Below are 26,010 nucleotides of genomic sequence, written 5' to 3'. Positions count from 1 at the left end.
TCTTGTTTTAATATTCATTTAAAGTGATGAATAATTAATATACTCATTCTTTAGCTCTTTAATTTCCTATTTTTTTAATATATATATTTTTTAGTTGTAGATAAATGCAGTATCTTTATTTACTTTATGTGCTGCTGAGGATTGAACCCAGTGCTTCACACATGCGAGGCAAGCACTCTATCACTGAGCCACAACCCCATCCCTAATTTTCTATTTTTTTTTTAAAGCAGGTTTTCAGAACCTCAGTAGAGTAAGTTCTGAAATTGAAAATAATTTTGAATACCTTTGTAATTTTTTGAATAGGTTCATCTCAGATTTGATTAAATGTCTTTTAAAATACTTTAAATTCTTTGACTTATTATAATGCACTGACTGGATGAGTAAAAATAAATGTGAACATGTTAAACCACAGATTTTGATTTTAATTAACAAGGTCATATCTAATAAATATTGTTCCTTTTCAAAGGGCACACATCACAGAAGGAAGCCATGGAAGTAAGCCTTGATATAACAGCACTCAGCATTCTCCAACAGCCAGAAAAACTTCAGTGGGAGATTGTTGCAAATGTGCTTGAAGATACAGTTAAGGATCTTGAAGAACTTGGGGCAAATCCTTGCTTAACAAACTCTAAGAGTGAGAAGACAAAGGAAAAGCACCAGGAACAACACAACATTCCCTTTCCATGTTTATTAGCTGGAGGTTTATTAACCTATAAATCTCCTGCTACCTCACCCATTAGTAGTAATTCGCACAGGTCACTGGATGGTTTAAGCAGAACTCAGGGTGAAAGTATATCAGAACAGGGGTCAACTGACAATGAATCCTGCACTAATTCAGAATTAAATTCTCCTCTTGTAAGGAGGACTTTACCTGTTTTACTTCTTTATAGCATCAAAGAATCTGATGAGAAAGCAGGAAAAATCTTTTCACAGATGAACAATATTATGAGTAAAAGTTTGCATGATGATGGTTTTACGGTTCCACAGATTATTGAAATGGAGCTGGATAGTCAGGAGCAATTGTTGTTGCAGGATCCTCCTGTGACTTACATTCAGCAATTTGCGGATGCTGCAGCCAACCTTACCTCTCCAGATTCTGAGAAGTGGAACTCTGTGTTTCCCAAGCCTGGGACTTTGGTTCAGTGCTTGAGGCTGCCTAAGTTTGCAGAGGAGGAGAATCTTTGTATAGATTCAATAACTCCTTGTGCTGATGGAATTCACTTACTGGTAGGACTGCGGACGTGCCCTGTTGAATCCTTGAGTGCAATAAATCAAGTAGAGGCCTTGAATAATTTAAATAAATTAAACTCTGCACTATGTAATAGACGGAAAGGTGAGCTGGAATCAAATCTTGCTGTAGTGAATGGTGCAAATATTAGTGTAATCCATCATGAACCACCAGCAGATGTACAGTCTCCTTTGATAATTCAGCCTGAGCAGAGGAATATTAGTGGTGGATATTTATTACTTTATAAAATGAATTATGCCACTCGGATAGTGACTTTAGAAGAGGAGCCAATAAAAATCCAACATATCAAAGATCCCCAGGACACGATTACCTCGCTTATTTTGCTTCCACCAGATATATTGGATAATCGAGAGGATGATTGTGAGGAACCTGTTGAAGAAATGCAGTTAACCTCAAAGAATGGCATTGAGAGAGAAAAAAAATCTGACATTTCTACTCTTGGACACCTGGTAATAACCACTCAGGGAGGTTATGTAAAAATATTAGATCTTTCAAATTTTGAAATTTTGGCCAAAGTAGAACCGCCCAAAAAGGAGGGCACTGAAGAACAGGATACATTTGTTTCTGTCATTTACTGCTCGGGCACAGACAGGCTATGTGCATGCACCAAAGGTAAGCTATTTTTTTGCTTCTTTCGTAAATCTTATAAAACCCTTATATATGGTTTATGTGCATACCTAATGTGAAATTAAGATCCATATAGATGGGGAGGAATTTACTATTTTACAATGAAGTAATTTACTGTTTTAAGTGTTCTTAAAACTTTTTCTGCCACCCTAGGTAAGGATTGTTTATAAATAAGTTAATAAATCCCTTGGAAAGTATCTTCTCTGCTTTAACTTCAGGAAAATAGCCTGTTGTTTTTACTGTTAGACCTGCCTTTGCCTTTGCTCAAATTTGTGACCTTGTACAAGTTATTTTAAATTCAGTAAATCTTCATGTATTTATAAACTAGGATAAGAAGGCCTATTTCCCAGGCTTATTAGAGTAAAATGAAATAATGTATGTAAGGCTTTTGGAATAGATATTTATTGGTCCTTATTTCCTCTTGAAATAATAATACTTAGCAGGTAATTATGAGTTTTGCCAAATAAACTTTTCTTTTTTCCTGATGTACTCCTAATATTGGTTGATTCGGAATCAGTTTTGAAACATTTGAAGCCCTATGCTTTTTTTTCGTTTTTTTTCCCTATTAAATACATTTTAAATTGGTGAAATAAAGCAGTTTTTTTTTTAAAGAGAGAATTTTTTTCTTTAAATATTTTTCAGTTTTCGGTTTACACAACATTTTTATTTTATTTTTATGTGGTGCTGAGGATGGAACCTAGCCCCCCTCCCCCGCCCCCCAATGCCAGGCGAGTGTGTTACTGCTTGAGCCATACCCCAGCCCAATATAGCAGTTTTTGAAAAGGATTGCTTAACAATATGAGGAATAACAAATAGTTCTATCGAGAGTTTAGTAGGAAGTATTGGGTCAGAAGATATACAGCCAAGGGTTTTGGGATTTGAGAAGAGCTACACATACCTTTTATCTGTTCTTCTGGTAGGCATTAACCTGAGCTTTCCCTCATAGATTACAATAGTTTAGTTAGGGAGAATAATGGCTAATATTGTGGTTCCAATTGCCTTTTTTTTTTTAAACTATGTATACTGAAATAACAAGGAAAAAAAAGTTTTTAAATAATACTAAAATCTAATTAGGTTAATTTAAAAATGAGTAATGCAGAACTTTGAATTAGAGTTGAGAAGTTCAGAACAACTACTAAATGTTGAGGTATCAGCTAATTTTAATTTATTGATTACATTTTAATTTATTGATTACATATGTGTCAGTTCATTATTCTAAGAACTTTACCTTTGTCAATTTATTTAGTTATGAAATCCAACTTTATGAGGTATGTACTTTATTTTGTCTCCATTCTGCAGATAAGAAAACTGAGGGAAAGACTAACTTATCTTAAGCCACAGAACTAAAAAGTGGCTGAGCCAGGATACACACTTGGGTGGTTGGTCATCAGGGTGCTTTAAGCTATATACATTATTTAATGCCAGAGTATGACAAAAGCCAAGAAATGATACATTGAATCCATTGTAGATGTAGTTGTCCATCTACAATAATTTGCAGTCTTTTAATTCAAAAGATTTAAAAAGTTAAAACAATATAATTTACTATAAAGCATCCAAAAGGAAGTTAGGTTTGGAATCTTTATTTTTTTTTAATATTTATTTATTTTTTTTTTAGTTCTCAGCAGACACAACATCTTTGGGTTCTGGCCCTAGGGCACATCCTTAGATAAGACATGAATGTTTTTCAGAAATGGAGGAAGGGTTTAATGATTTCAGTTATTTGATGAGATATGCTTAAAGCAACTCAGGGAAATAGCATTTAAGCCTTAAACATTTAGGTATTAAGTATTTAAATATTTAATAGCAGTTAAAAATAGATTGATGGGCTGGGGATGTGGCTCAAGTGGTAGCGTGCTCACCTGGCATGCATGAGGCCCAGGTTTGATCCTCAGCACCACATACAAAGATGTTGTGTCCATCGAAAACTAAAAAAAAAAAAAATAGATTGATGTATTCTTGGAGTTGGGACAGATAGAAGTTCTAGGAAGGGATTTCATGTGATAGGGGAATTTTAAGAATATTATTTATAAAGTTTTCAACTGATAGATAAACATTAAAGATGTAGACCTGGGCTGGGGATGTGGCTCAAGCGGTAGCGCGCTCGCCTGGCATGCGTGCGGCCCGGGTTCGATCCTCAGCACCACATACCAACAAAGATGTTGTGTCTGCTGAGAACTAAAAAAAAAATAAATAAATATTAAAAAAAAATAAAGATGTAGACGTAGTTGGATACAATACTTTTATTTTATTTATTTATTTTTATGTGATGCTGAGGATTAGACCCAGGGCCTTGCATGTGCTAGGCGAGCGCTCTACCACTGAGCCACAATCCCATCTTTTTATATATTATTTCAAAAATTCAAAATGTGATCTTTATTATTTCTTTTCTTCTAATTTCAAGTGTAGCTTGTTCTTGTTTTCCTTGAGATGCATTGTAGATTTTTTTTTTTAATTTGTACTTTTTTGATGTGGGCATTGGTTGCTATAAAGTTTTCCTCCTAGTACTACCTTTGTTGTATTTCACAGGTGTTGGTATGTTGTGTCTCTGCTTTGGGTTTTCTAATACTGGATGAATGTGTATTTAGAATTTCTAATTCCTTGCTGAATTGACCCTTTTATCATTAGATAATGATCTTCCTTTTCTTGTTTTACTACTTTTACTAAAATTTTATCTGATGTTTGTATGGCTGGCCCTTCCTTTTAGCTTCCATTTGCATGGAATCTTTTGTTAAACTCTGTTCTTTTACTTCATTTGATGGGAGAAGTGAGTTTCTTGCAAGAAACATATAGTTGAGTCTTGTTTTTTTTTTTTATTCCATTCAGTCACTGTTTTTTTAATTGGAGAACTGAATGAACTTTCATTCCTTCTCCCTTACAGTCTTTCTTGGTGGTTAAGTTAATTACCCTAGTAGGTAGTGTGTTTTGTTTTAATTTTTAAATTATTTATTTGGTGGTGCTGTTTTATTTCCTTCATTATTCTTGGTTTGTATATTATAGATTTTGGCTTTTTCGTTACCATGAGGCTTACCAAAACCATCTTTTAATGAACTTTTAATATAATCATAAGGGTAAGAGCAGAAATAAAAGAATAAGAACATATAAGAAATCTCTCCACTTGCATTCTGTTCTTCCCCACATTTTGAATTTTTGGTATCCCATTTTACCTACTTTTATTTTGCCTAACTGCTTAAAGAATTTAAAATAGCAATATTAAATGTTAAGTCTTTATACCAAATCTAAGTGGTTTTTGCACCATATTTACAATATTAGAGCATTCTGAATTCATATAATTACTCTTACCAGTAAGTTTTCCTATGCCTTCCTATGTTTTCTTCTTATTAATGTCTCTTTCAGTTTGTACAACTTCCTTTAGTGTTTCTCATAGAACAGGGTATGATGGACATATTATTTTCTCAGCTTTTGTTTGGGAAAGTGTTTATCCTTCCTTCATTTTTAGGGTTAACTTTGCTGGGTACAGTATTTTCAATTGTCTGTTTTTTTTCCTTGAGTACCGTGAAATTCTTTTGGTACTCTTTTCTAGCTTGTAATGTTTCTGCTGAGAAGTTGGTTTTCAGTTTAATTGGAGCATCCCTGTATGTCATTTCTTTTCTCTTGTATCTTTGAGAATCTTTATCCTTCAGTGTAAGAGCTTGATAATAATATGTATTGGGGTAGACTTGGTTGAATTAAATTTGACTGGTGGCCTTTGACTTTGCTGGACAAACAAACAAACAAAACAACCCAAAACTTCTGTGAATAAGCTTTCTTCCCTCTTGGCATTCTCAACTACTTTTCCCTACTTTTTGTTCTTTTTTTACTATTCCATAGTTCCCATAAACTTTGCTCATTCCTCTTCATTCTTTGTTTTTTCTCCTGTGTGTTTTCAAATAGTCTTTTTTTGACTCCACCAATTCTTTCTTCTGTTTTATTTATCCTACTGTTAATGCCCTCCATCATGTTTTAAATTACACTTAATGTATTTTTTAGCTCAAATTTCTGATTTTTAAAAATTTCAAGTTTTTTTTCTGAGTATTGAATTGTTTTCTTTAAGCTTATTGAGGTTATTTATAACAGTTGTTATTAATTCTCTGAGTGTTGGGCTGGGGTTGTGGCTCAGTGGTAGAGTGCTTGCCTAGCACTGGTGAGGCCCTGGGTTCGTTCCCCAGCACCACATAAAAATAAATAAATAAAAATATTGTGTCCAACTACAACTAAAAAATTTAAAAAAAAATTTGAAAGTGTTTCTATGCTGATTACTGTCTGGTCAGTTTCTGGCACCTTGAGTACCAGGGAGATCATAGTTTCCTGAATAATCTTGATGCTTTCTCTGTCATTTGGGCATATTTTCCAGTCTCCTTAATCTGACTTCATTTGTGCCTGTCTTTCCATATTTATTTTGGTCTTTTTGGTAGCACTGGAATTGAACCCAGATTTTTTGCATGCTAGGCTAGTTAGTGCTTTACCACTAAGCTACATTTCCCAGACTTTTTTTCTAAATATTCTTAGTATGCTGCTTATTTTCTCTGAGCCTGTTGTCCCTTCTACTGAGTTAGTAATAGACAGTACCTAGGTCCACATTTGCCAAAAGTCTGCTGTTGGTGGCTTGTCACTGTTTTGGTCGTGCAAAGCAATCCAAGCCCAGGTTTGTTCTGAATACTCTGTTGGTGTATTGTTCAGAAAGAAACAGGAAAAGTGCCTTGATCTGTTCCCACAGTTCCTTTTTGGGGCCTTCATAGGCCCAACTGACTTATTTCTAGTCACTGACCTATGGTCAGATATTGTGGGATTCTGACTGGCTATGGGCAGCTACTGTGGATGAGCCAGACCAAGGCTTCTTTGTGGCACGAGTGGCCACCCAAACTTCCAATCTGCTTCAAACCCTGACCTCCCAGCCCACCAAGACCAGCAAAACACTTTGTTAGGACCAAGACAGCATTTCTATTGACTGCATATTGCTGAGGTGGACTTGTGGTCCAAGAACACTGCCTCTAGCCATAGGTGTTACTATCCAGTATAGAAATTTGGTTGACTGGGGCCATGTGTGTTCTTCTGGCAGTCAGACTGTTTGAGAGGCTCCTTCCATAGGCTGTGTTAGACATGGAGTCTCTTAGGATCTGCCCAATGTTTGATTTTACAGCCTAGCAGTAAGCTCCAGGGGCAAAGTCTGGTATATACTATCCTATTCTACCCTCGGTGTATTGTATCCTGTAACATGCTCTACTGCTAAGGGTTAGGGTAGTGTTGGTGAAGGCACATCTTTGGCTGTCTTAGCTGATGCTAAGCTGGTTTATGCCTGAGTCTCAAAGCCACAAGCACCAGCAGAGTCTGGTATGCTGAGACCCATGCTACAAGCTAAAGCACAAGTCTCTCCAAAGTGCTGGGGCAGTTCTATAGCCCCTAATGCAAGCACTGACTTAGCAAAAGCCATGCTTCCTGAGGTTGGTGGATTGGTGTAGAGACTGTCCCTTGGCCATTAAAGGTGGTGCTAAACTGGGTAACACCCGAGTTTAACAATAATGGGGACCTGCAGCATTGGGAGGAGGGAGGATGTTCCCCAAGCCCACTCCAAAGCTGGAACTGTTGCAACCAAAATTCAGATCTGCCCATAGGCATCCAGGTCTCCATCTGGTGTGGGAGATAGTCTAGAGGCTGTGAGTTTTGGACTGCATTACAGGGTCTTCAGTGTCTAGTGGGTGCGTGTTCTCTTGACATCAAGCCTGGTACTTGGCCCTGAAACAAAGCCACATGCTAGCTGTCATGCTTTCCTCCCCCGAAGCCTATTCTGCTGCCTGAAGATGGGAGAGGGTACTGTTTCAGAAGCTCAGTTGACGGGGATTGGCCTTGCATTAGGGGTTGTGGGGATTTCCTAGCAGCACTGGGTTCCACTCCTCTTCTAAGTGGGAAGCACCTCTCTGCACACTGGGCTGCATGAAGGTGAATCAGGCAACTCTTTTCTTGCTGCCTTCTTCAGTGATCTTTTATTTTGTTCTATAAAAATCAAGCACTAGGGGGCTGGGAATGTGGCTCAAGCGGTAGCACGCTCGCCTGGCGTGCGTGCCCGGGTTCGATCCTCAGCGCCACATACCAACAAAGATGTTGTATCCTCCGAGAACTAAAAAATAAAATACTAAAAAATTCTCTCCCACTCTTAAAAAAAAATAAAAATTAAAAAAAAAATCAAGCACTAGAGCTGGGGTTGTGGTAGAGCGCTTGCCTAGCATGTGCAAGCCTCTGGGTTTGATCCTCAGCACCATATAAAAATAAATAAATAAATAGAATAAAGATGGTGTGTCCAACTTAAAAAAAAAAATCAAGCACTATGGGGAGGCTGAGGCAGGAGGATCACAAGTTCAAAGCCAGCCTCAGCAAAAGGTAAGGTGCTGAGCAATTCAGTGAGACCCTGTCTCTGAATAAAAACATACAAAACATGGCTGGGGATGTGCCTCAGTGGTCAAGTGCCTCTGAGTTCAATCCCTACTACCAAAAAAAAAAAAAAAAAAAAAAAAAGCAGGCACTATGGTCTCTCACCCTTAGCTCCTTTGCTGGCTATTCATCTGGGTGTGTTTGTGGGGAGAGTTAGCCAGAGGATCTTAGATGCCATCTTGAACTTCCCTGCTGATAGTGTATCTAGATGCATTTAAAGACCTAGAAAAATCCCGAGAAATGAACCACTTTGCCACTTTGAACATTATCTCCCAGTTCTTCAAGTGTTGACTATTGAAAGTGCATTTTATTTATTTATTTTTTAAAAATATTTTTTAGTTGTTGATGGGCCTTTATTTTATTTATTTGTATATGATGCTGAGAATCGAACCCAGTGCATCACACATGCTAGGCAAGTGTGCTACCATTGAGCCACAACCCCAGACCCTGAAGGTGCATTTTAAAGAATGAGATTAATAACAATAAAGAGTAAGGAAAAGTTGATGTCTTAAAATGTATGCAGTGGCATACCTTAAGAACATATATATGATTTTTTTTAAAAGAGAGAATTTTTTAAATATTTATTTTTAGTTTTCGGTGGACATAGCATCTTTATTTTTATGTGGTGCTGAGGATCGAACCCAGCGCCCCACGCATGCCAGGCGAGCACGCTACCACTTGAGCCACATCTCCAGCCCACATATATGATTTTAAAAAAAGTATATTATACTGTGATGCACATGGATGTGGCACAGTCTTCTGAGTATTTTCAAAATAGGACAAAATATATTTTTTCCATAAAACTTAATCTGCAATAAATAAATGTTTTAGATTAATTTTATGTAGGATTAATAATATACTTAAAATAGATTAGATAAAGCTCTTTGATTAAAATTTGGAAATATAATATACAAACTGAAGAACTGAAGGTAGGGCTAAGATCAGTGCCATACAAGGGTAAGGATGTAGATATGGTACCTAGCTTAGTTAATGTTTAAAAAAACCATTTTTTTTAAAAAAAGCTCACAATTAAAAGGGAAATTGATGACATTGAATTTGATCCCAGCAACTTAAAACCTATATACATGCACTTATATTTATAAGGAGAAGTTCAAATTGCTTTATCCTTAATAATCCTACTTTTTGAGATTATTGGTTTATATACTCACATCCTTGTTTTTCTGCTGGTTTTAGGAGAAAATCATTCTTCTTACCTTTTACTTTTGAGTTTTTGAGAGTTTCTATTAGGAATGGATATTGTATTTTGTCAAATATTTGTTGGCATCTGTTGGGATAGTTATAGTTTTTCTCCTTAGTTTAATATAGTGAATTATGTTGATTGATTGGTTTTGGAATGCTAAAACAACTTTGTATTCCTGGGATATTTTGTCATAATGCATTAGCTCTTGTATATTATTTGATTCAGTTTACCAAAACATTTTGGTAAACATGGGGAACATCCTCCCTCCTCCCAATGCTGCAGGTCCCCACTATTTTTTTTCCCATCTCTGTTCATGAAAGATATGGCCTTATAATTTCTCTCCCCTCCCCTCCAATCTGAGGATTGAACCAGGGGTTTTGCAGATGCTAGATAAGGGCTCTACCACTGAGCTGTATCCCCAGCTCTGTTTTTGTTTCTTATAAACTTTTTTGCTTTTGGTGTCAGAGTAATTAATTGCTAGATACAATGAATTGGGAAGTATTCTCTATCTCCAATTTTGTGGTCAAGATTCTTTACATTTGGTTTTACTTAAATATTTGGTAGAACTCACCACTGAAGTCCTTGGGCCTGAAGACTTTGCAGGGGGGAAGATTTTTTACCTCTAATTCCATTTATTTTATAGATAATTATTTAAGATCTCTTCTTCTTTAGTGAGCTATGGTAGTATGGCAGTTTCATTTAAGTTCTCAAATTCTAGCATAAAGAGTCTTAAAATATTTCCTATAATCTTTAATATCTGTAGACTCTTGATTGATGTCAGGGCTTTCCTTTGTGATAATGGTGATATGTGTCTCTTTTTCATTGTCAGTTTGGCTAGAAGTTTATTAGTTTTACTGATTTTTTTTTTTTAAACCAACTATCTTCTGGTTAAAAGACTTTTTTCCCCTTTGTTTTTCTATTTTTCTTTTAACTCATTATCACTATAATGCTTCTTATTTTCTTCATTCTCCTTGCTTTGGGGTTTATTTTGATCTTTAGTTTCTTTAAGGTAGGTATAAGCTTGGATTATTAGTTTTAGCCTTCTTTTATAACAGGCATTTTGAAACTATAGATGTTCTTGGAAGCACTATTTTAGCTACATTCTCTAAATTTTGATATGTATGTTTCTCTTTTATTTTTTTATTTTTTATTTTAATTTATTTTTTAGTTGTCGCTGGACACAATATCTTTATTTATTTATTTTTATGTGGTGCTGGGGACCCAGGGCCTCCCCTGTGCTAGGCGAGTGCTCTACCGCTGAGCCACAACCCCAACCCTGTTTCTCTTTTATTTTAGCTCAAAACCTGTTCTAATTTTCCTTGTGATTTCTTGTTAGGCCTATGGGTCATTTAGAAGTGTTTTGTTTAGTTTCCAAATATTTGAGATTTCTCCAATTTTTTTTTCCTCTCTGGATCTCTAATTTCATTGCGATCAGAGTACATAAATTATGTGATATCAGTTTTTTAAAACATACTGAGACCTTTTCTATGGCCCAACATGTAATCTTTTCTTGGCTAATGTTCTGAGTGCACTTGAAGAGATTGTTTATTATATACTGATTGGGTTGTGTTATATAAATTTCACATGTATAAATGTATTGTTGATAGAATTGTTAAAATCTTCCTGATTTTATATTAAATTCTCTTTGATGGCTACTGCTTGCATAGTCTATTTTTTCCACACCTTTATTTTCAACAAATTTGAGAATTTTTAAATCTAAATGTGATCTCTTAAATTCAGCATATAGTGAGTTTTTTTTTTGACACAGTTGGATCATCTTTGCCTATTAAATTTGAATCAGTTTATACCTGATATGATTCCTGTTTACATTTATAACTGCTTTTTTGGTTTTTAGATTTGTTCAATACTGTTATTACTTTTTTATTACTTCACTGAATTTTCATTCCTCAATTGATTTTCCCCCCGCCCCCTTTCCTGTACTGGGGTTAGAACCTAGGGGTGCTTTGCACCAAGCTATATCCCCAGAACTCCCCCTGCCCTTTTTGCCCTTGCTACTAGGGATTGAATCCAGGGCTCCTTTGCCACTGAGTTACATCCTCAGTCTCTTATTTTGAGACAGTCTTTCTAAGTTGCTGAGGGTCTCACTGAGTTAAAGCTGGCCTAGAACTTGTGGTTTTATCTTAGACTCCTGAGTCACTGGGATTACAGATTTATGCCACTGTTCCTTGCTTTAGTCTTTAATACTTATGTAAGAACAATTCATTAGGAACGTCCAGGCATTTATTGTCAAATCAAGAATACCATAGGATAGATATCTTGCACCTCTTGTTATGTCCTTCCTTCTCTCCTGAATTCTGCCCTTTTCACAGAGAGTTTTTTTGTTTGTTTGTTTGTTTTTTAGGGTTGGGGTATCAGGGATTGAACTCAGGGGCACTGAGCCACACCCCCAGTTCTTTTTTGTATTTTATTTAGAGAAAGGGTCTCACTGAATTGCTTAGGACCTCACTAAGTTGCTGAGGCTGGCTTTGACCTCATGATCTCCCTGTCTCAGCCTCCCAAGCCACAAGGATTATAGGTATACACCACTGTGCCTGGCTCTAGAGATAATTATTACTTCAGAGTATTTTCTGTATCTTAACTTTTCAAAGAAAACGTCTTATACTGGGTGTGGTGGTGCACACCTGTAATCCCAGTGGCTCGGGAGGCTGAGACAGGAGGATTGTGAGTTCAAAGCCAGCCTTAACAAAGCGCAGTGCTAAGCAGCTCAGTGAGACCCTGTCTCTAAATAAAATGCAGAATAGAGCTGGGGATGTGGCTCAGTGGTTAAGTGCCCCTGAGTTCAATCTCCAGTCCCCCCACCCCCTGCAAAAAAGGAAAACTTGTTTTATACTTCATAAGTAAATGCTTCAATAACATAATATTGATTTTTTTTGTTCTTTATAAAAATGGCATCAAACTATGTAGGTTTGGGGACCTTTGCCCTTCTCATATGCTGTTTTGAAGCTTATTGCATGTCCTAAACATCGTTTATTTTTCACTTCTGCATTGTACTCCATTGTGCAAAACATCCACTAATAATTTATCTGTTTTCCTGTCTGTGGACATCTGGGTTATTTCCAGTTTTTCTGCTATTAAGAGCCTTGCTGCTATAAACATCTTATAGTTTCTTGGTGCTCATATGTAAAAGAGGCTTCCTATAGTATATTTTTAGTAGAATCTTGGGTCATGGAATATAATTATCTATGCTCTCCTGAAATTTGTGGTTAAAAATCAACATGATAAAATACAACACTTTAGCTAGTACCCTTCAAAAATAATTTTGTCTCTTTTGAATCTTCTGTAGATATTGCTTGGGGAAGTGGCTCCAGCCTGAGAAGGCAAAAATCAAGAAAAGAGCTTGCCCCAGACCAACCAAAATACATAACTTCAAATTTATGGAGGAGGAGGAGGAGGTCCCTGTTGCCTGCCTTGCCACCAACCAGTTAGCTATTCCATTCCAGGGATGTTGGCTCCCCCTCCCCCCATTGTTGCAATAGGCTGAGAAATGGGGGATGAGAGCAATTAGTGTGGGTCACTCTTACTGGAGAATTAGTCTGTTCGTTCATCAGCCAATCCTCTGGTTGTCATTAAGTGTCGGGTTCCAGAATTCAGAAATAATTGTTTCTGGTTACATTTTCTAGTTCAGTGGTTGTTTTGATGGAGGGATGGACCTTTGAAACTTCCTGTTCTGCTATTTGACCTGTAATCACTGTTCCCATATTGTTTTTTTCTTTCACGTTTTTTTTTTTTTTAATTTTTAGTGATTCAGATTATCATAGTCTACTTCATAGAATAGTAACATAATTCTAGTAAAATAAATAGAAATGCCACTTTAATCTCCTTAGACATGTAATAACCCCCCCAAAGTGTTACATAATTATTTTGTATAATCTTTATCTTTTAAAAATGTTGATAAAAGAAAAATATTTATTATATTCATCTACCTCCCATTTCTGGATCCCTCCTACCCCTTTTAAATTTGGTGTTGCTTATTTTCTTGAAGGACTTTCTTTGGTATTCATTATAAAACAGGTCTGCTAACAATCCTTGTGAGTCTATTATCTGGAAATGTCTCCACATTAATTTTTTAAAAATATTTATTTTTTAGTTTTAGGTTGACACAATATTTTTATTTTTATGTGGCCCTGAGGATTGAATGCAGTGCCTCATGTATGCTAGGCAAGCACTCTGCCACTGAGCCACAACCCCGGCCCTTTCACAATATTTTTTGATAAATAATGCTACATGTATAATTATGAATTAATATTCTTGAGTACATGTATTAATTTTTAAAAATTGTCTTAAATATTAGTTTGCTGTCACTTATTTTTCTGACAAAAATATGAAAGCTAGAATTTTAATCTGTTTTTATTTCATTGTCATTAAGAATATTTATTCACTTTTATTAATGCTGGGATTGAGCAATTGGACTGTGGGTCCCAATATAGCTGGTATATCCTTTCCTCATCTGCAAATGGTTGTAGTATAGTCTCTGTCTTTTTTGTGAAGATCCAGTAATTAAAGCACTTGTAGTGTCTTCCACTTAGTAAATAGTAGATAAATACCTATTTTCACATGTTTATATATTTCTTATTTTCTTCATTATAGTTGTCTTAATTTGTAATTCCTTGGCAATTAAATTTTCAAATTTTAAATCATTTTGATAGCCTTCTTTATCTGCCTCTGGATTGACATTAAAATAAATAATAATTTAAAATAATGGCATTGCATGTGAATATTTGTTCATCTTCTGTGTATCTGTGTTGATGAGATTTTCCTAAATTGTAGGTGGTGAGCTTCATTTTCTCCAAATTGGAGGAACCTGTGATGATATTGATGAAGCTGATATTCTAGTGGATGGATCTCTTTCAAAGGGAATAGAACCATCTTTAGAAGGTTCCAAACCTTTATCAAATCCTTCAAGTCCTAGTATTTCAGGTGGGACATTAATATTTTAAATGATTTTTTTTTCAACTGAAAATTCTTATGTTGTTAATTTTTCTGAGACTTAACATAATTTTAAGCATTGTTTCAGTCTTTATAGTCAATTCAGTTGCTTTGTAAAGGAAGTCCATTTACTTGTTCACATTCTTTTGTCAGACTTGTTATTGTATATATATATTTTTATTATTATTAGTTGTTCAAAACATTACAAAGCTCTTGACATATCATATTTCATACATTTGATTCTGTTATTGTATATTATTTATCATTATTTCTATAGTAGTTGGAAGATACTATAAAATGTTAAAGGAAGAAATGGTTCTAAATATTGGTGAGGTTGACTAAGGGTTAACATTATTTCTGCTATTAAGGGAGTTTTTTAGTCTAATTGGGGAGGAAAAAAGTTGGTATGTGATCTTCATGGACACTTAATTTTAGGCACTTGGTATTCTTTCTTCCACCAAAATCAAATGTTGAGTGGCTGCTACCCATCTGGGTTAACTTTTAGGGATTACTACAGCAACATATGGCAGTCTTCACTATATGGTATAAAGCTTAACATAACTGACCTTTTTTTTGGTGAGGGGGTACCAGGGCTTTAACTTAGGGAAACTCGATCACTGAGCCATATCCCCATCTTCTTGTCTCAGACTCCCAAGCTGTTGGGATTACAGGCATACACCACCTACACCTGGCCATGTAAATCACCTTTTGGAACAAAAATTCTTGTTTATAGGTAGACTATCCTGTGCTAGAGTCCAGTAGCCCACATAGCTGTCCCCATCAATACAGTGTAATATTTTCAGGTGATTCCTTGTAGGCAAAATCATTCCCCAGTTGAGATATGCTGATTTGTAGTTAATTAAGACTTTGTCTTGGCTAACTAGACAACCATGTATAAAAATTTAACACATTGAATGGATTCGTGTTTTCTGAGTGTAGAATGGAGCAGAGTTTTCATATAAAATACATAAAGTACTTTTTAGTAGAGAAAAGATGAATCAGGTTATTTTATTATGTTTTATTTATTTATTTTTGTTCCAGGGGTTGAATCCATTGCCTTGTACATGCTAGGCAGGAACTATACCACTGAGCTACATCCTCATCCCTAAATTAGTTTATTTTATTAACAAATGACAATGAAATCATGGTGGTAATGTTTACAAACAATTATTTAATATGATTTAAATCAGATATGATAGTCGCTCGAGTAAAAGATGTAGTTTGAAGTAGGCTTGTGATAGTTTTATAGAACTTAGTATCATTTTCTTTGTGACAATATTCTGAGTCTACAAGATGTCGTATTTAGCCTTTTAAAACTTATTTGTGTTAAATAGAATAGGAGCAATAGCTCCTCAGCTTTGACTAATGTTAGACACTTAACATATGTGAATAATGTATTTGTAAAAACTAATCTGTGTAAAGTAGGTTGTCACTCTTTTATCAATGGCATATCTATAAAATACCATAAAGGTGCAAAAATATTGTTTGTTAATGTATACACATTTATTTGCTATCAGAGTAGCTTTTGACTATTTTTTAAAAATGTTCATTACAAAAGGGCATTTTATTGTATAAATACAAGTTGTGAAAGTTAATAGTTGATCTGATGTAAACTGGTTTGCATGTAAACTGCCTCTACTGCTTTTGTTGCCCTTATATTCTTAGGGTTAGTCAAAAGTCAGTACATCATCTTCTAATAGGTTGTTTTTGAGTTTCTCCAAAAGTGACTCTTCTGTCTATAATTTAAACTTATTCAAGATAGGCTTTTCATTTGTGCTGGTATTTAGTCAGTATTTATTACTTTCATTAGAGTGAATGGATTCTCTTTTGTTAAATCTTCAGGATATTTGGTAGTGTTGTGGTTGATTAGACAGAAAACATAAATTAAAATTTTATCTTTTTTTTTCCTCCTTATTTCATTCACTAATGTTAAGGAGTTGATTTGTTGGTGGACCAGCCATTCACCGTTGAAATATTGACTTCTCTAGTTGAACTAACCCGCTTTGAAACTTTGACTCCACGGTTTTCAGCTACTGTTCCTCCATGCTGGGTAGAAGTTCAGCAAGAACAGCAGCAAAGGAGGCATCCTCAACATTTGCATCAGCAGCACCATGGAGATGCTGCTCAGCACACTAGAACTTGGAAATTACAGACTGACAGGTAAAATATTTCTTTCCAAGATAAAAAAAAAAAATGGGGGAGCACTTTACCACTGTGCTGCATTGTCAACCTTTTAAAAAAGTTTTATTTTGAGATAGGGTCTTGCTAGGTTGTTTAGGGCTTTGCTAAGTTGCTGAGGTTGTCCTGGAACTTGTGATCCTTCTGCCCCAGTGTCCCAAGTCACTGGGATTACAGGTCTGCACCAAGATTTAATTTTAAGACCATTTTATATATTTGTTAAAGACAACCTGAAATTCCTAATAATATTCTTTCTGTTAACTTTTGCATATTAATAACTTTATGCCTTCCATTTGTCATCTTCAGTTTGGAAATTGCTGTGTTCTTGTTCTTATAAAATAAAATAATAAGAGTAAGGTATCATTTGCTATTAATTTGTTCATGTAGCCCACAAATTTATTTAACAAATATTTAAAATATTTGTTATTTTATAAGATATTCTTTTATAAAAGCATGTACTCTTACAGGCTCTAGTAATATGGTGCTTATGGAATTTACATTCTAGTGAGCATAGACAAACAGTAAATAGGCTTAGGGTAAAGCTTTTATGAAAAAGATTGAAGAATGTTAAAATGGTGTATGGTGATTGAATAGTTTTTGGGTAAACACATGTATATGAATTTAGAGAGAGAGTGAAAAGGAAAATTTGCATGACATTTTTATACAAGGGGCCTGAGAAAGCTCTCTGTGGAAATACTAATTTAGGCAATAATAAGTACAAAGACCTTGAGGAGTATATTTTATAAGTTCTAGGAAGGGGAAGAAAACCATTGTTGTTGAAGTGGAATGGATATAGTGGAGAATGGTAGGAAATGAGTTCAGACTCATGCTTCATGAGATGTGTTAGTTTTGAGTACAGGAGAGATGTGATATAATTTGTGGTTTGGAAGGTGACTGTTGTGTTGAGGGTAGATTATAGGTGGTAGTGCTTGTGAGATTGTTGTGGCAGTGATAGAATCACTATTGTGGTAATCTGGGTGAACTACTAATGATAGCTTGGACCATGATGGTAAAGAATAGAGTGAATGGATTCTCTTTATAATTCAGAATTAGAGGGAATAGAATTTAATGATATATTGGACATCTGATGTGAGAGAGAAGAATTTAAAAGCAGAGAATGGATGTATTCAAGAAGTTCTTGTTTTAAAAGGAAGATTCTGGAACCCTACGGTAGATCTAGGATGGGCCCAGGAATTTGCAGATAATTCTGATACTTGAGGAACCAAGGGTTTATTGGTATGTACACATCTTAAGGCAGGTGTAGTAGATTCCTAAGGAAATGTCATTTGTTGCCCTAAATTTAACCTCTCCTTTGGGAGAAATGTGTTTTGTTGTAATGTATAAACCCAGAAAGTAGGAAAGGTGATATTAATGATAATATGGTTATGGCTAATGAACGATTTTTGCAATACTTAGCGTTTCATCTCTTGTTTGACAGCAACAGCTGGGATGAACATGTATTTGAATTGGTTCTACCTAAAGCCTGTATGGTTGGACATGTGGACTTCAAATTTGTTTTGAACTCAAACATCACCAATATTCCACAAATACAAGTGACATTGCTGAAGAATAAAGCTCCAGGCTTAGGGAAAGTCAATGGTAAGAATAGATTAAAATTAATCTTTGAATATTTTGTCTTTTGGTTGTTTTTTTTTTTTTAAATCTAATTTTTCACTTGACTGTTTCAGTTTTGAGGTCTCTTCTTGCCCCTCCTCCCTACTCTGTGCTGTTTGCGTGCTCAACTACTTGTGTTTTTTATATAGGAAAACAATCCAGAAAACATTTCAGTGCTTTTCAGTAACTCAGTGATGTTCAGAAATGCATAAACATAAACAATTTAATTGAATTTTTTGGGAAGGGGATTCATTCCTTTGTGAATTAGTTTCACTTTTAGCATCACTAGCTTTATGCTTTTTGTTTCCTAAGAGGAGAGTTAATTGTAAAAAGAATTTGTTATGGAATTTACCATTCTTTTAAGGTTATTAGTGAAGTAAACATTTTGTGTGATGCCAGAAATATACTTTTTTTTGGTTATCCTTCTTAGAATTTTAAAATTTGATATCCTGACTTACTAATAACATGTTATTATCCACTTAACATGTTAGGAACTCAATGTTAGTTCTCAGTGTTTTTTCTTTAATAGGTTATTTTAAAATAGACTGGAGATAATTTCAGGGTAAAATGACCGTTTAACATTAGGGGCTCAAACGTTGAAATTTGAAAAAATTTCTTTTGTGAAAAAATACATGTATGTGTTTGTGTATTTATGTGAATTCTTGTGTGTGTGTGTGTGTGTGTGTGTGTGTTTTGAATCATCACAAACTTCTTTATTGGGTTTAGAACTCAGGCACTGGTATTTTAAAAACTCCACAGGTACTTATATGTGCAGCCAACAGTCAGAATTTTTAATTTAGTTTCCAGTAAGTTACTTCTTCAGGTGAATATTTTATTGGCCTTAGAAGAGAGAAGAATATATAAAATAGTTCATTGAATCTAATTTTCTTCTTCTTCTGACATCCATTTTATAGCATCTGTGATGAAAATCACAGTATTTCCCAATTTAATAAAAACCTTTAGATTTTTAGGCACAAAAATCATTGATATTAAGCAAAATTAAGTTTACTAATATTTTTATCCTCTAGAAACAGCAGTAGATAGGCAGATCACCTTTCCTTTGTCTCCAGCTCTTAACATTGAAGTGGAACAAAATGGGAAACCGTCTCTGGTTGATTTGAATGAAGAAATGCAGCACATGGATGTAGAGGAATCACAGTGTGAGTTAAATTATAGAGCTGTTGTCCATGACAGTAAAGGAGTAGTGATCCGAATGCATCGTGTTGGGCAAAGATTTCCTTACGGCTTGCAAAAACTTGATTTTAAGAACAATGATTAACAAATACCCTATGATTCTGCTTTGGCAATGTGCTTTAACTTTCAGCTCATCTTTGTGAACACAGCTGCGCTAATACTTGTGTTCTTGTTTTTTAATACCTTGGGATTTGAAATCAACTCTTGGCTCTATAAATTTTTTTTTTTTTAAAAATCAAGATGAAACGAAAAATGATATGGGTATGGAAAACAACGTATATTAGATAATTGGTTATAGCTCCTTAGCATGGCAATGAATTATTATTTAAACACTCTCTTAGTGTGGTCTTTTGTGTGGTGGTATTATATGCAAAGGGATGGATATTTGTTTATTACCTTTTAATTAACAAACTTAAGAAAATCTGTATTTTTCCTTTTAGGTCTTAGATTGTGTCCATTTTTAGAGGATCATAAAGAAGATATTTTGTGTGGGCCAGTATGGCTTGCTAGTGGCCTTGATCTCTCAGGGCATGCCGGGATGTTGACATTAACAAGCCCTAAACTTGTTAAAGGTGAAGTAATTAATATATTTTATAAAAGTAGAATGAATAATGTTACAATTGTTAAAAAGACTTTAAGATAAGCTGATTTGATCAATGTGAAATACTGTTTTGTTTATGACTTTCATTAGAAATTTGAACAGCTTCCTTTATCTTAGGTATTTTCTTTTCATATGTGATTATGGTTATGTGAAACTTCTTGTCTGACTTTTTGTGTCATGAAGGTCTTAGTGGTCATTGGTAAAGCACAGCTTGAGTATAGTGGCACATGCCTGTAATCCCAGTGGCTTGGTAGGCTGAGGCAGGAGGACAGTGAGTTCAAAATCAGCCTCAGCAATTTAGTGAGGCCCTCAGCAACTTAGCGAGACCCTATCGCTTAATAAAATATAAAAGAGAGCCAGGAATGTGGCTCCAGTAGTTAAATGTCCCTTGGTTCAATCCCCAGTAGCAAAAGGAAAAAAAAAAAAAAAGGAAGAAATGAATAGAGGTCGATTTGAGTAATTAGACATTATGTTCTGTCATTTTCAACTTTCCTATCGATTCAGATTTCCAAATCTTTGAGTATTTATTGTATATTTTTATATTTTCTTCTCCTGAAAGAGTTTTTATGGAATAGGTTTAATACTACCAGATAAAATAATTCATATAGCTTAAGTATACAAAAAGTATAATAAATGTATATTTAAAAATAATTGGTTGTTTCATGGATAACAAATAAAACTGTCAGTAGCAGGACTTTTTAGCTTAATTGTCCTAGGAATGATTTAAAAATTAAACAAAACAAAATAAAAACAACGAAACAAAAAATGCCTAGTTCAAATTGTTGAAAAAGTTATCAAAAATCATCTGGATGATTATCAGAACAACTTTTACAGTATCACAGGGCTTGTGTTCAAGTAACCCTTATGTTACCTAATAACATAAAATCCCAGAATAGTGGTACTGATAATTTGGGTATGCAAAAGAGAAATCTGAAATCCTTTAAGTGAAGTGGTGAAAGTGGTGACTTCAGGAAAGCAAAAAATGATAGGTTGAGGTTGCTAAAATCCATGGTGAAACCCATCCATAAAATTGTTAAGAGGGAAAAAAGAAGTTTTGCTCTTGTACTTCAAACTGCAAACATTATGGCCACAGATGAATGAGAAGTTAAGGTAGAAAAGGCTATAAACTGTATCATAGTTTCAGGCATCTGCTGGTGGTCTTGGATCATATTCCCCACAGATAAGGGGTACTACTAACATATCAAAATTGTTCAACCATATACTCAAACAGTATAATTTGGAATTTCTGGCCTGATGGAGTTATTAGCCTGTTCTATTAGATAAAAGGCAGTTTATTTTTTTGTGTTTTGGTGATTCAGTAATTTATTCTGTTCTGCACCACTCCTCTAGGTATGGCAGGAGGAAAATATCGTTCATTTTTAATCCATGTCAAAGCAGTAAATGAAAGAGCAACAGATGAAATTTGTAATGGTGGTATACGTCCTGTAGTAAGACTTCCATCCTTAAAACACCAGAGTAATAAAGGTTATTCACTTGCTTCACTGTTGGCAAAAGTTGCAGCTGGCAAGGTATGAAGCTATCATTTTGAACAACAATGCTGTTGTAAACATTGTGGATGAGATTTGACACATTTTGGGAAGTAGTATGACCCTGTATTGATGTTTTACTTGATACTTGGTTTCTTTGTACTTTTTTTTTTTTTTGCAGTGACTTAAATATAATCAAGAAAATCTTTTGAATTAACATAAAGCAAATTGTCTAGCTTTTATAAAATATTCTCAGTAGGAAATAATTTATAGCAGGTATTTCCATTTATAGTTTTCAAGTATAATATTTATTTAGAATTTTACCCTAATATGTTCTCTTTTGGTATCTCACCACTTTTTATTTATTTTTTGATGACATTTGGGGGAATGTCAGATAAGACTTTGGGTAATAATTTTTGAATATGTCTTAGTCTTCATGGTTTATTTTCTACAACTAGCTATGTATCATGCAGTCTCCTAATAATTCTCTGATACTTGATTGTGTAGGTTTTCCAGTTTTTCAAGGACTTCTACACTTTATTTAATCCCCAAAATAACACTGAGATAGGCAGAGTAGGTGCTGTTATCAACCATTTTTTCTACATATTTGGAAGTTGGTGAATCTCAGCAGTTGAGAAACTGGCATATCTCAAATAGCTTCTAAAGTGCTATAGCTCGAAATTAGATTCAGAAGTATGGCTTTTATAATCTTTAATCACTGGGCTTTTAAAATAGTGAGTTTGTTGTTATTTTCTCTGTGGAAAATTTGTTGTTTATGAACATGAGAGCAGAAGCTATTGTTTTAATTTGAGATTTTTGGTTTTTGATAATAATAATGTGCAGTTATTTTCCTTGGTTTGATAGCTTGGTACAATTTAAAAATTTTTTTTCACTTATCTAATTTTACATATTTAGGAAAAGTCATCTAATATTAAGAATGAAAATGCAAGTGGCACTCGAAAAAATGAAAATCTCCGGGGCTGTGATTTACTTCAAGAGGTTTCAGTCACTATTCGAAGATTCAAGAAAACTTCAATTTCTAAGGAAAGGTAATCTCTTTTCATTCTGTTGTTCTTAAAGTAATAAAAGTACAAAACAATACACACACAAACTTGAAAATTTGACTTTTACCTGAAAATTTTGTTGCTAGCAACAAAAAGAAAAACTTGTCTTTTTATTTAATTGTCTTAACTCTGGTATTTTTACAGTATTTGTTATGAACCAGGAATACATGAGGGAAGAAATGAATTTTATTTGAATTTATACTCATTCTTTTGTCATTATTATCATATTACAATAATTTCGTATGACATTATCGTAAGCTTCACTTCTTTTAAAACTATCTACAAATGAAGTTCTCTATATATGCTAATTTAAAAGTCCCTCATCTCTCCTAGTAGTGGTAATCAAAAACAGGGCTGTGCATGTGCTAGGCAAGCACGCTACCAGTGTTTCACATCCCCAGCACCCCCCAATATTTTTCTCTTTTTAAATTGTGATACTTATGATTTAAAATGAAACATTATACTGGGTGCAGTGGCACATACCTGTAATTCCAGCTACTCAGGAAGTTGAGACAATATGTTCCCAAGTTTGATGCCAGCCTGGGCAACTTTTCTATTTTATTGGTAAATAAAATAGAAAAGGCTAGCATGCATGTGTGAGAGCCTTGTTTAATCACCAATACTGAAAGAAAGTTAAATAAAATAGAGGGGAACATTACATGACCAACAAACATGTTATTGCTTTAGTTTTCTTGTTCTAATTTGTTTTGTTAATATAATTTTTTGATAATATATTTTTTCTTTCTCATAGAGTGCAACGATGTGCTATGTTACAGTTTTCAGAATTTCATGAGAAGCTTCTTAACGCGCTTTGCAGAAAAGCCAGTGATGGCCAAATCACAGAACATGCCCAGAGCCTTGTGTTGGATACTCTCTGTTGGTTAGCTGGAGTACATTCAAATGGACCAGGAAGGTTAATAATTATGATTTTGTTTACCATTGATGATTTCCCTTTGTATTTTATGATTCAGAGTCTAGAATGAGTTTAAATGTCTGCCATTGTTTTGCAGCTCCAAGGAAGGAAATGAGAGTCTACTTTCAAAAACACGAAAATGTCTTTCAGACATTGTACGCGTTTGCTTCTTTGAGGCAGGACGAAGTATAGCCCATAAGTGTGCCAGATTTCTAGCCTTATGCATTAGGTTGGTGTGTTTTATTGTTTTTGTTTTGTTTTTAAGTTGGTGTGTTTTTAATTTGAAAGTATACTTGTAGGTACACCTGTAGTTTGGTGACTGATACCTTTCTATATTGTAATTTGATCTTCATTGAATGACTTCAAAAGTTAATGAAGCTTATTTTTTTATTTAAAAAAATTTTTATAATTTAAAAAAATTTTAAAATTTGTTGTAATTTAACTAATTATACATGACAATAGAATTCATTTTGATGGTGAGGTTTATTTATATTCTAAGAAAGAATTTTAGGTTCTTAGGGCAAATTGCAATGTTAAATAAGTCTATTAATAAAAGGAATCTACTAGCCTTCTCTGCTTATTAGTAGTGGTTGGGAGAATTTTATAAGAGGGACATTTCTCACTTTCACTCCTGTCTCTTTCTGATGGGCTTTTTTTTTTTTTTTTAACTTGAATCTTACTCCCTGTCATATACCAGTCTAACACGAACTTTAAAAAAAAAAATTATGCAAATAGTTTTTGTAAATCCAGAAACTTAAACTAAGAAGTATTTAAGAACTAATGGCCATTATCAACTGCATTCGCCTGAAAGCCTGTTTTATTAAAGGTAGTGCTTTAATACATAAGAAAATTGTCTCAGAGACCCTTAGTGTAATTAATTCTTGCTATCTTGCTATATGTTTGGTCTAACACAGGTGTTTCTTTAATCAGGATGAATAAATTTTAAAGATCTTTAAATGCTACTCTAGATTTAGGGTTATTTTTTTTTAAAACCATGAATAATGTCTTTTAAAATTCTCCTTTTTAAAAATTTTCAGTAATGGCAAATGTGACCCGTGTCAACCAGGATTTGGATCTGTTCTGTTGAAGGCTTTACTTGATAATATGTCATTTTTGCCAGCAGCAGCAACTGGTGGTATGTAAAATTAATTTAACCACAGATAGCATAATCATAGGGACTATCTTAGTAATTGTTTATCTCTATTATCATTCCCCCTTTTCCCTTTAGCTTATCTATCTTTTTAAGGTGTTAATAACTTGTGGTTTGGTCGGCATATGCTCTGTTTTAATAATATTCCTAGGAAAAGGTTAGTTGGACAATAAAAATGCCATTTCATCTCAACTTGTATACTTTTCTGTACATCTTTTAAAAAGTATCTTAAGCCAGGTGTGGTGGTACATACCTGTAATTAATTACAGTAACTTGGAGGCTGAGGCAGGAGGATTGCAAGTTTAAGGCCAGCCTGGTTAATTTAGCGAGACCCTAAAGCACCTTACAGAGACCATGTCTCAAAACAAAAGGGGGACCGGGGATGCGAAATGTAGTTGAGTGGTTAATCGCCCCTGGGTTCAATTTCTGGTATGGGGACAAAAATAAAGATAGTTTCTTACAGATGAAGATAGTTTCTTGAGGTGGGATGCTTTAATTCTGATGTGTACTTAGTCATCTTAAAATTTATGAAGAATGTTAAAATTTATAAAGAATGTTAAAATCTCTTGGTCTTTATCTAATAGGCAGTATAGAATAACTATGCTCCATTCACTTCCTAAAGTATACTGTTTGAAGCTAACTTCTATCCAGTAGTTTTTGAAAATTTTCATGCAAAGAAATAGTGTTTTAGGAAGGTTGGCTTAGAGGATCTATAGTCTCCAATTATTATCTATTCTAAAATGTACCTCAGAGTCATTTCACATTATAATCCTAAATGCCTAGGTTGACTTGATATTCCTCTCAAAAATATGTTTGGAATTCTTAGTGGAGGACTGTGCCACACATTGGGCCACAGTTCAATGTGGTTCATTTTGTCAGTGTTTTCTCTTTAATCCAAAGATTTCATTTTTCTTTGTAAATTGTCCTTAACGATTTTCTTTCCTAGAAAAAGATATATTTCTAGCAAAAGGAGATGTACTGATAAAAACTTAACTTGAAGTCTCTTTGTTAAAGAAAAAAGAGAAAAAAAGAAACATGTCAATATTACTGTTTCAGGTTCTGTCTATTGGTATTTTGTCCTACTGAATTATGTTAAAGATGAAGATTTAGCTGGGTGCAGTACAGCTTGTGCATCTCTGCTTACTGCTGTGTCTAGACAATTACAGGACAGGCTGACACCAATGGAAGCTTTACTTCAAACAAGGTATTTTAAAATATGGAATGCTTAATAAGGAGCCTTTCTGGGTATGATTCTACCTTTGCATAGAATTGTTACTTAATATATATGCTTAAGATGCTATTTTCTGGCAAAATAGTTGTCATTTGTGCATTACTACCATTTTTCAAATGATAATTCCTAAG

General features: G+C 34.4%; 1 protein-coding gene across 18 annotated transcripts in view; it reads left to right on the top strand.

Annotated features, from left to right (window-relative positions):
• Positions 1 to 26,010, top strand: part of Birc6 (baculoviral IAP repeat containing 6) — a 212,070-nt gene that overhangs the window by 52,461 nt on the left and 133,599 nt on the right. For 13 of the 18 annotated variants that reach the window (XR_013429101.1, XM_078029415.1, XM_078029408.1 and 10 more), the window contains exons 10-21: positions 467 to 1,861; positions 14,289 to 14,438; positions 16,382 to 16,607; positions 18,064 to 18,224; positions 19,268 to 19,399; positions 19,874 to 20,005; positions 21,385 to 21,563; positions 22,437 to 22,570; positions 23,337 to 23,498; positions 23,596 to 23,727; positions 24,536 to 24,633; positions 25,705 to 25,852. Coding sequence is in view for 17 of the 18 variants with exons in the window: in XM_078029415.1 (XP_077885541.1) it covers positions 467 to 1,861; positions 14,289 to 14,438; positions 16,382 to 16,607; positions 18,064 to 18,224; positions 19,268 to 19,399; positions 19,874 to 20,005; positions 21,385 to 21,563; positions 22,437 to 22,570; positions 23,337 to 23,498; positions 23,596 to 23,727; positions 24,536 to 24,633; positions 25,705 to 25,852 (3,049 nt within the window). In the remaining variant the exon portion in view is untranslated. The remainder of the gene's footprint in view (positions 1 to 466; positions 1,862 to 14,288; positions 14,439 to 16,381; positions 16,608 to 18,063; positions 18,225 to 19,267; positions 19,400 to 19,873; positions 20,006 to 21,384; positions 21,564 to 22,436; positions 22,571 to 23,336; positions 23,499 to 23,595; positions 23,728 to 24,535; positions 24,634 to 25,704; positions 25,853 to 26,010) is intronic. The other 5 variants (XM_078029413.1, XM_021724552.3, XM_021724551.3 and 2 more) reach the window with 2 other exon arrangements.

This window comes from Ictidomys tridecemlineatus, chromosome 12, assembly GCF_052094955.1.
Source record: "Ictidomys tridecemlineatus isolate mIctTri1 chromosome 12, mIctTri1.hap1, whole genome shotgun sequence".
Classification (NCBI taxonomy): Eukaryota; Metazoa; Chordata; class Mammalia; order Rodentia; family Sciuridae; genus Ictidomys; species Ictidomys tridecemlineatus.
This window is presented reverse-complemented; position numbering and strand designations above follow the sequence as displayed.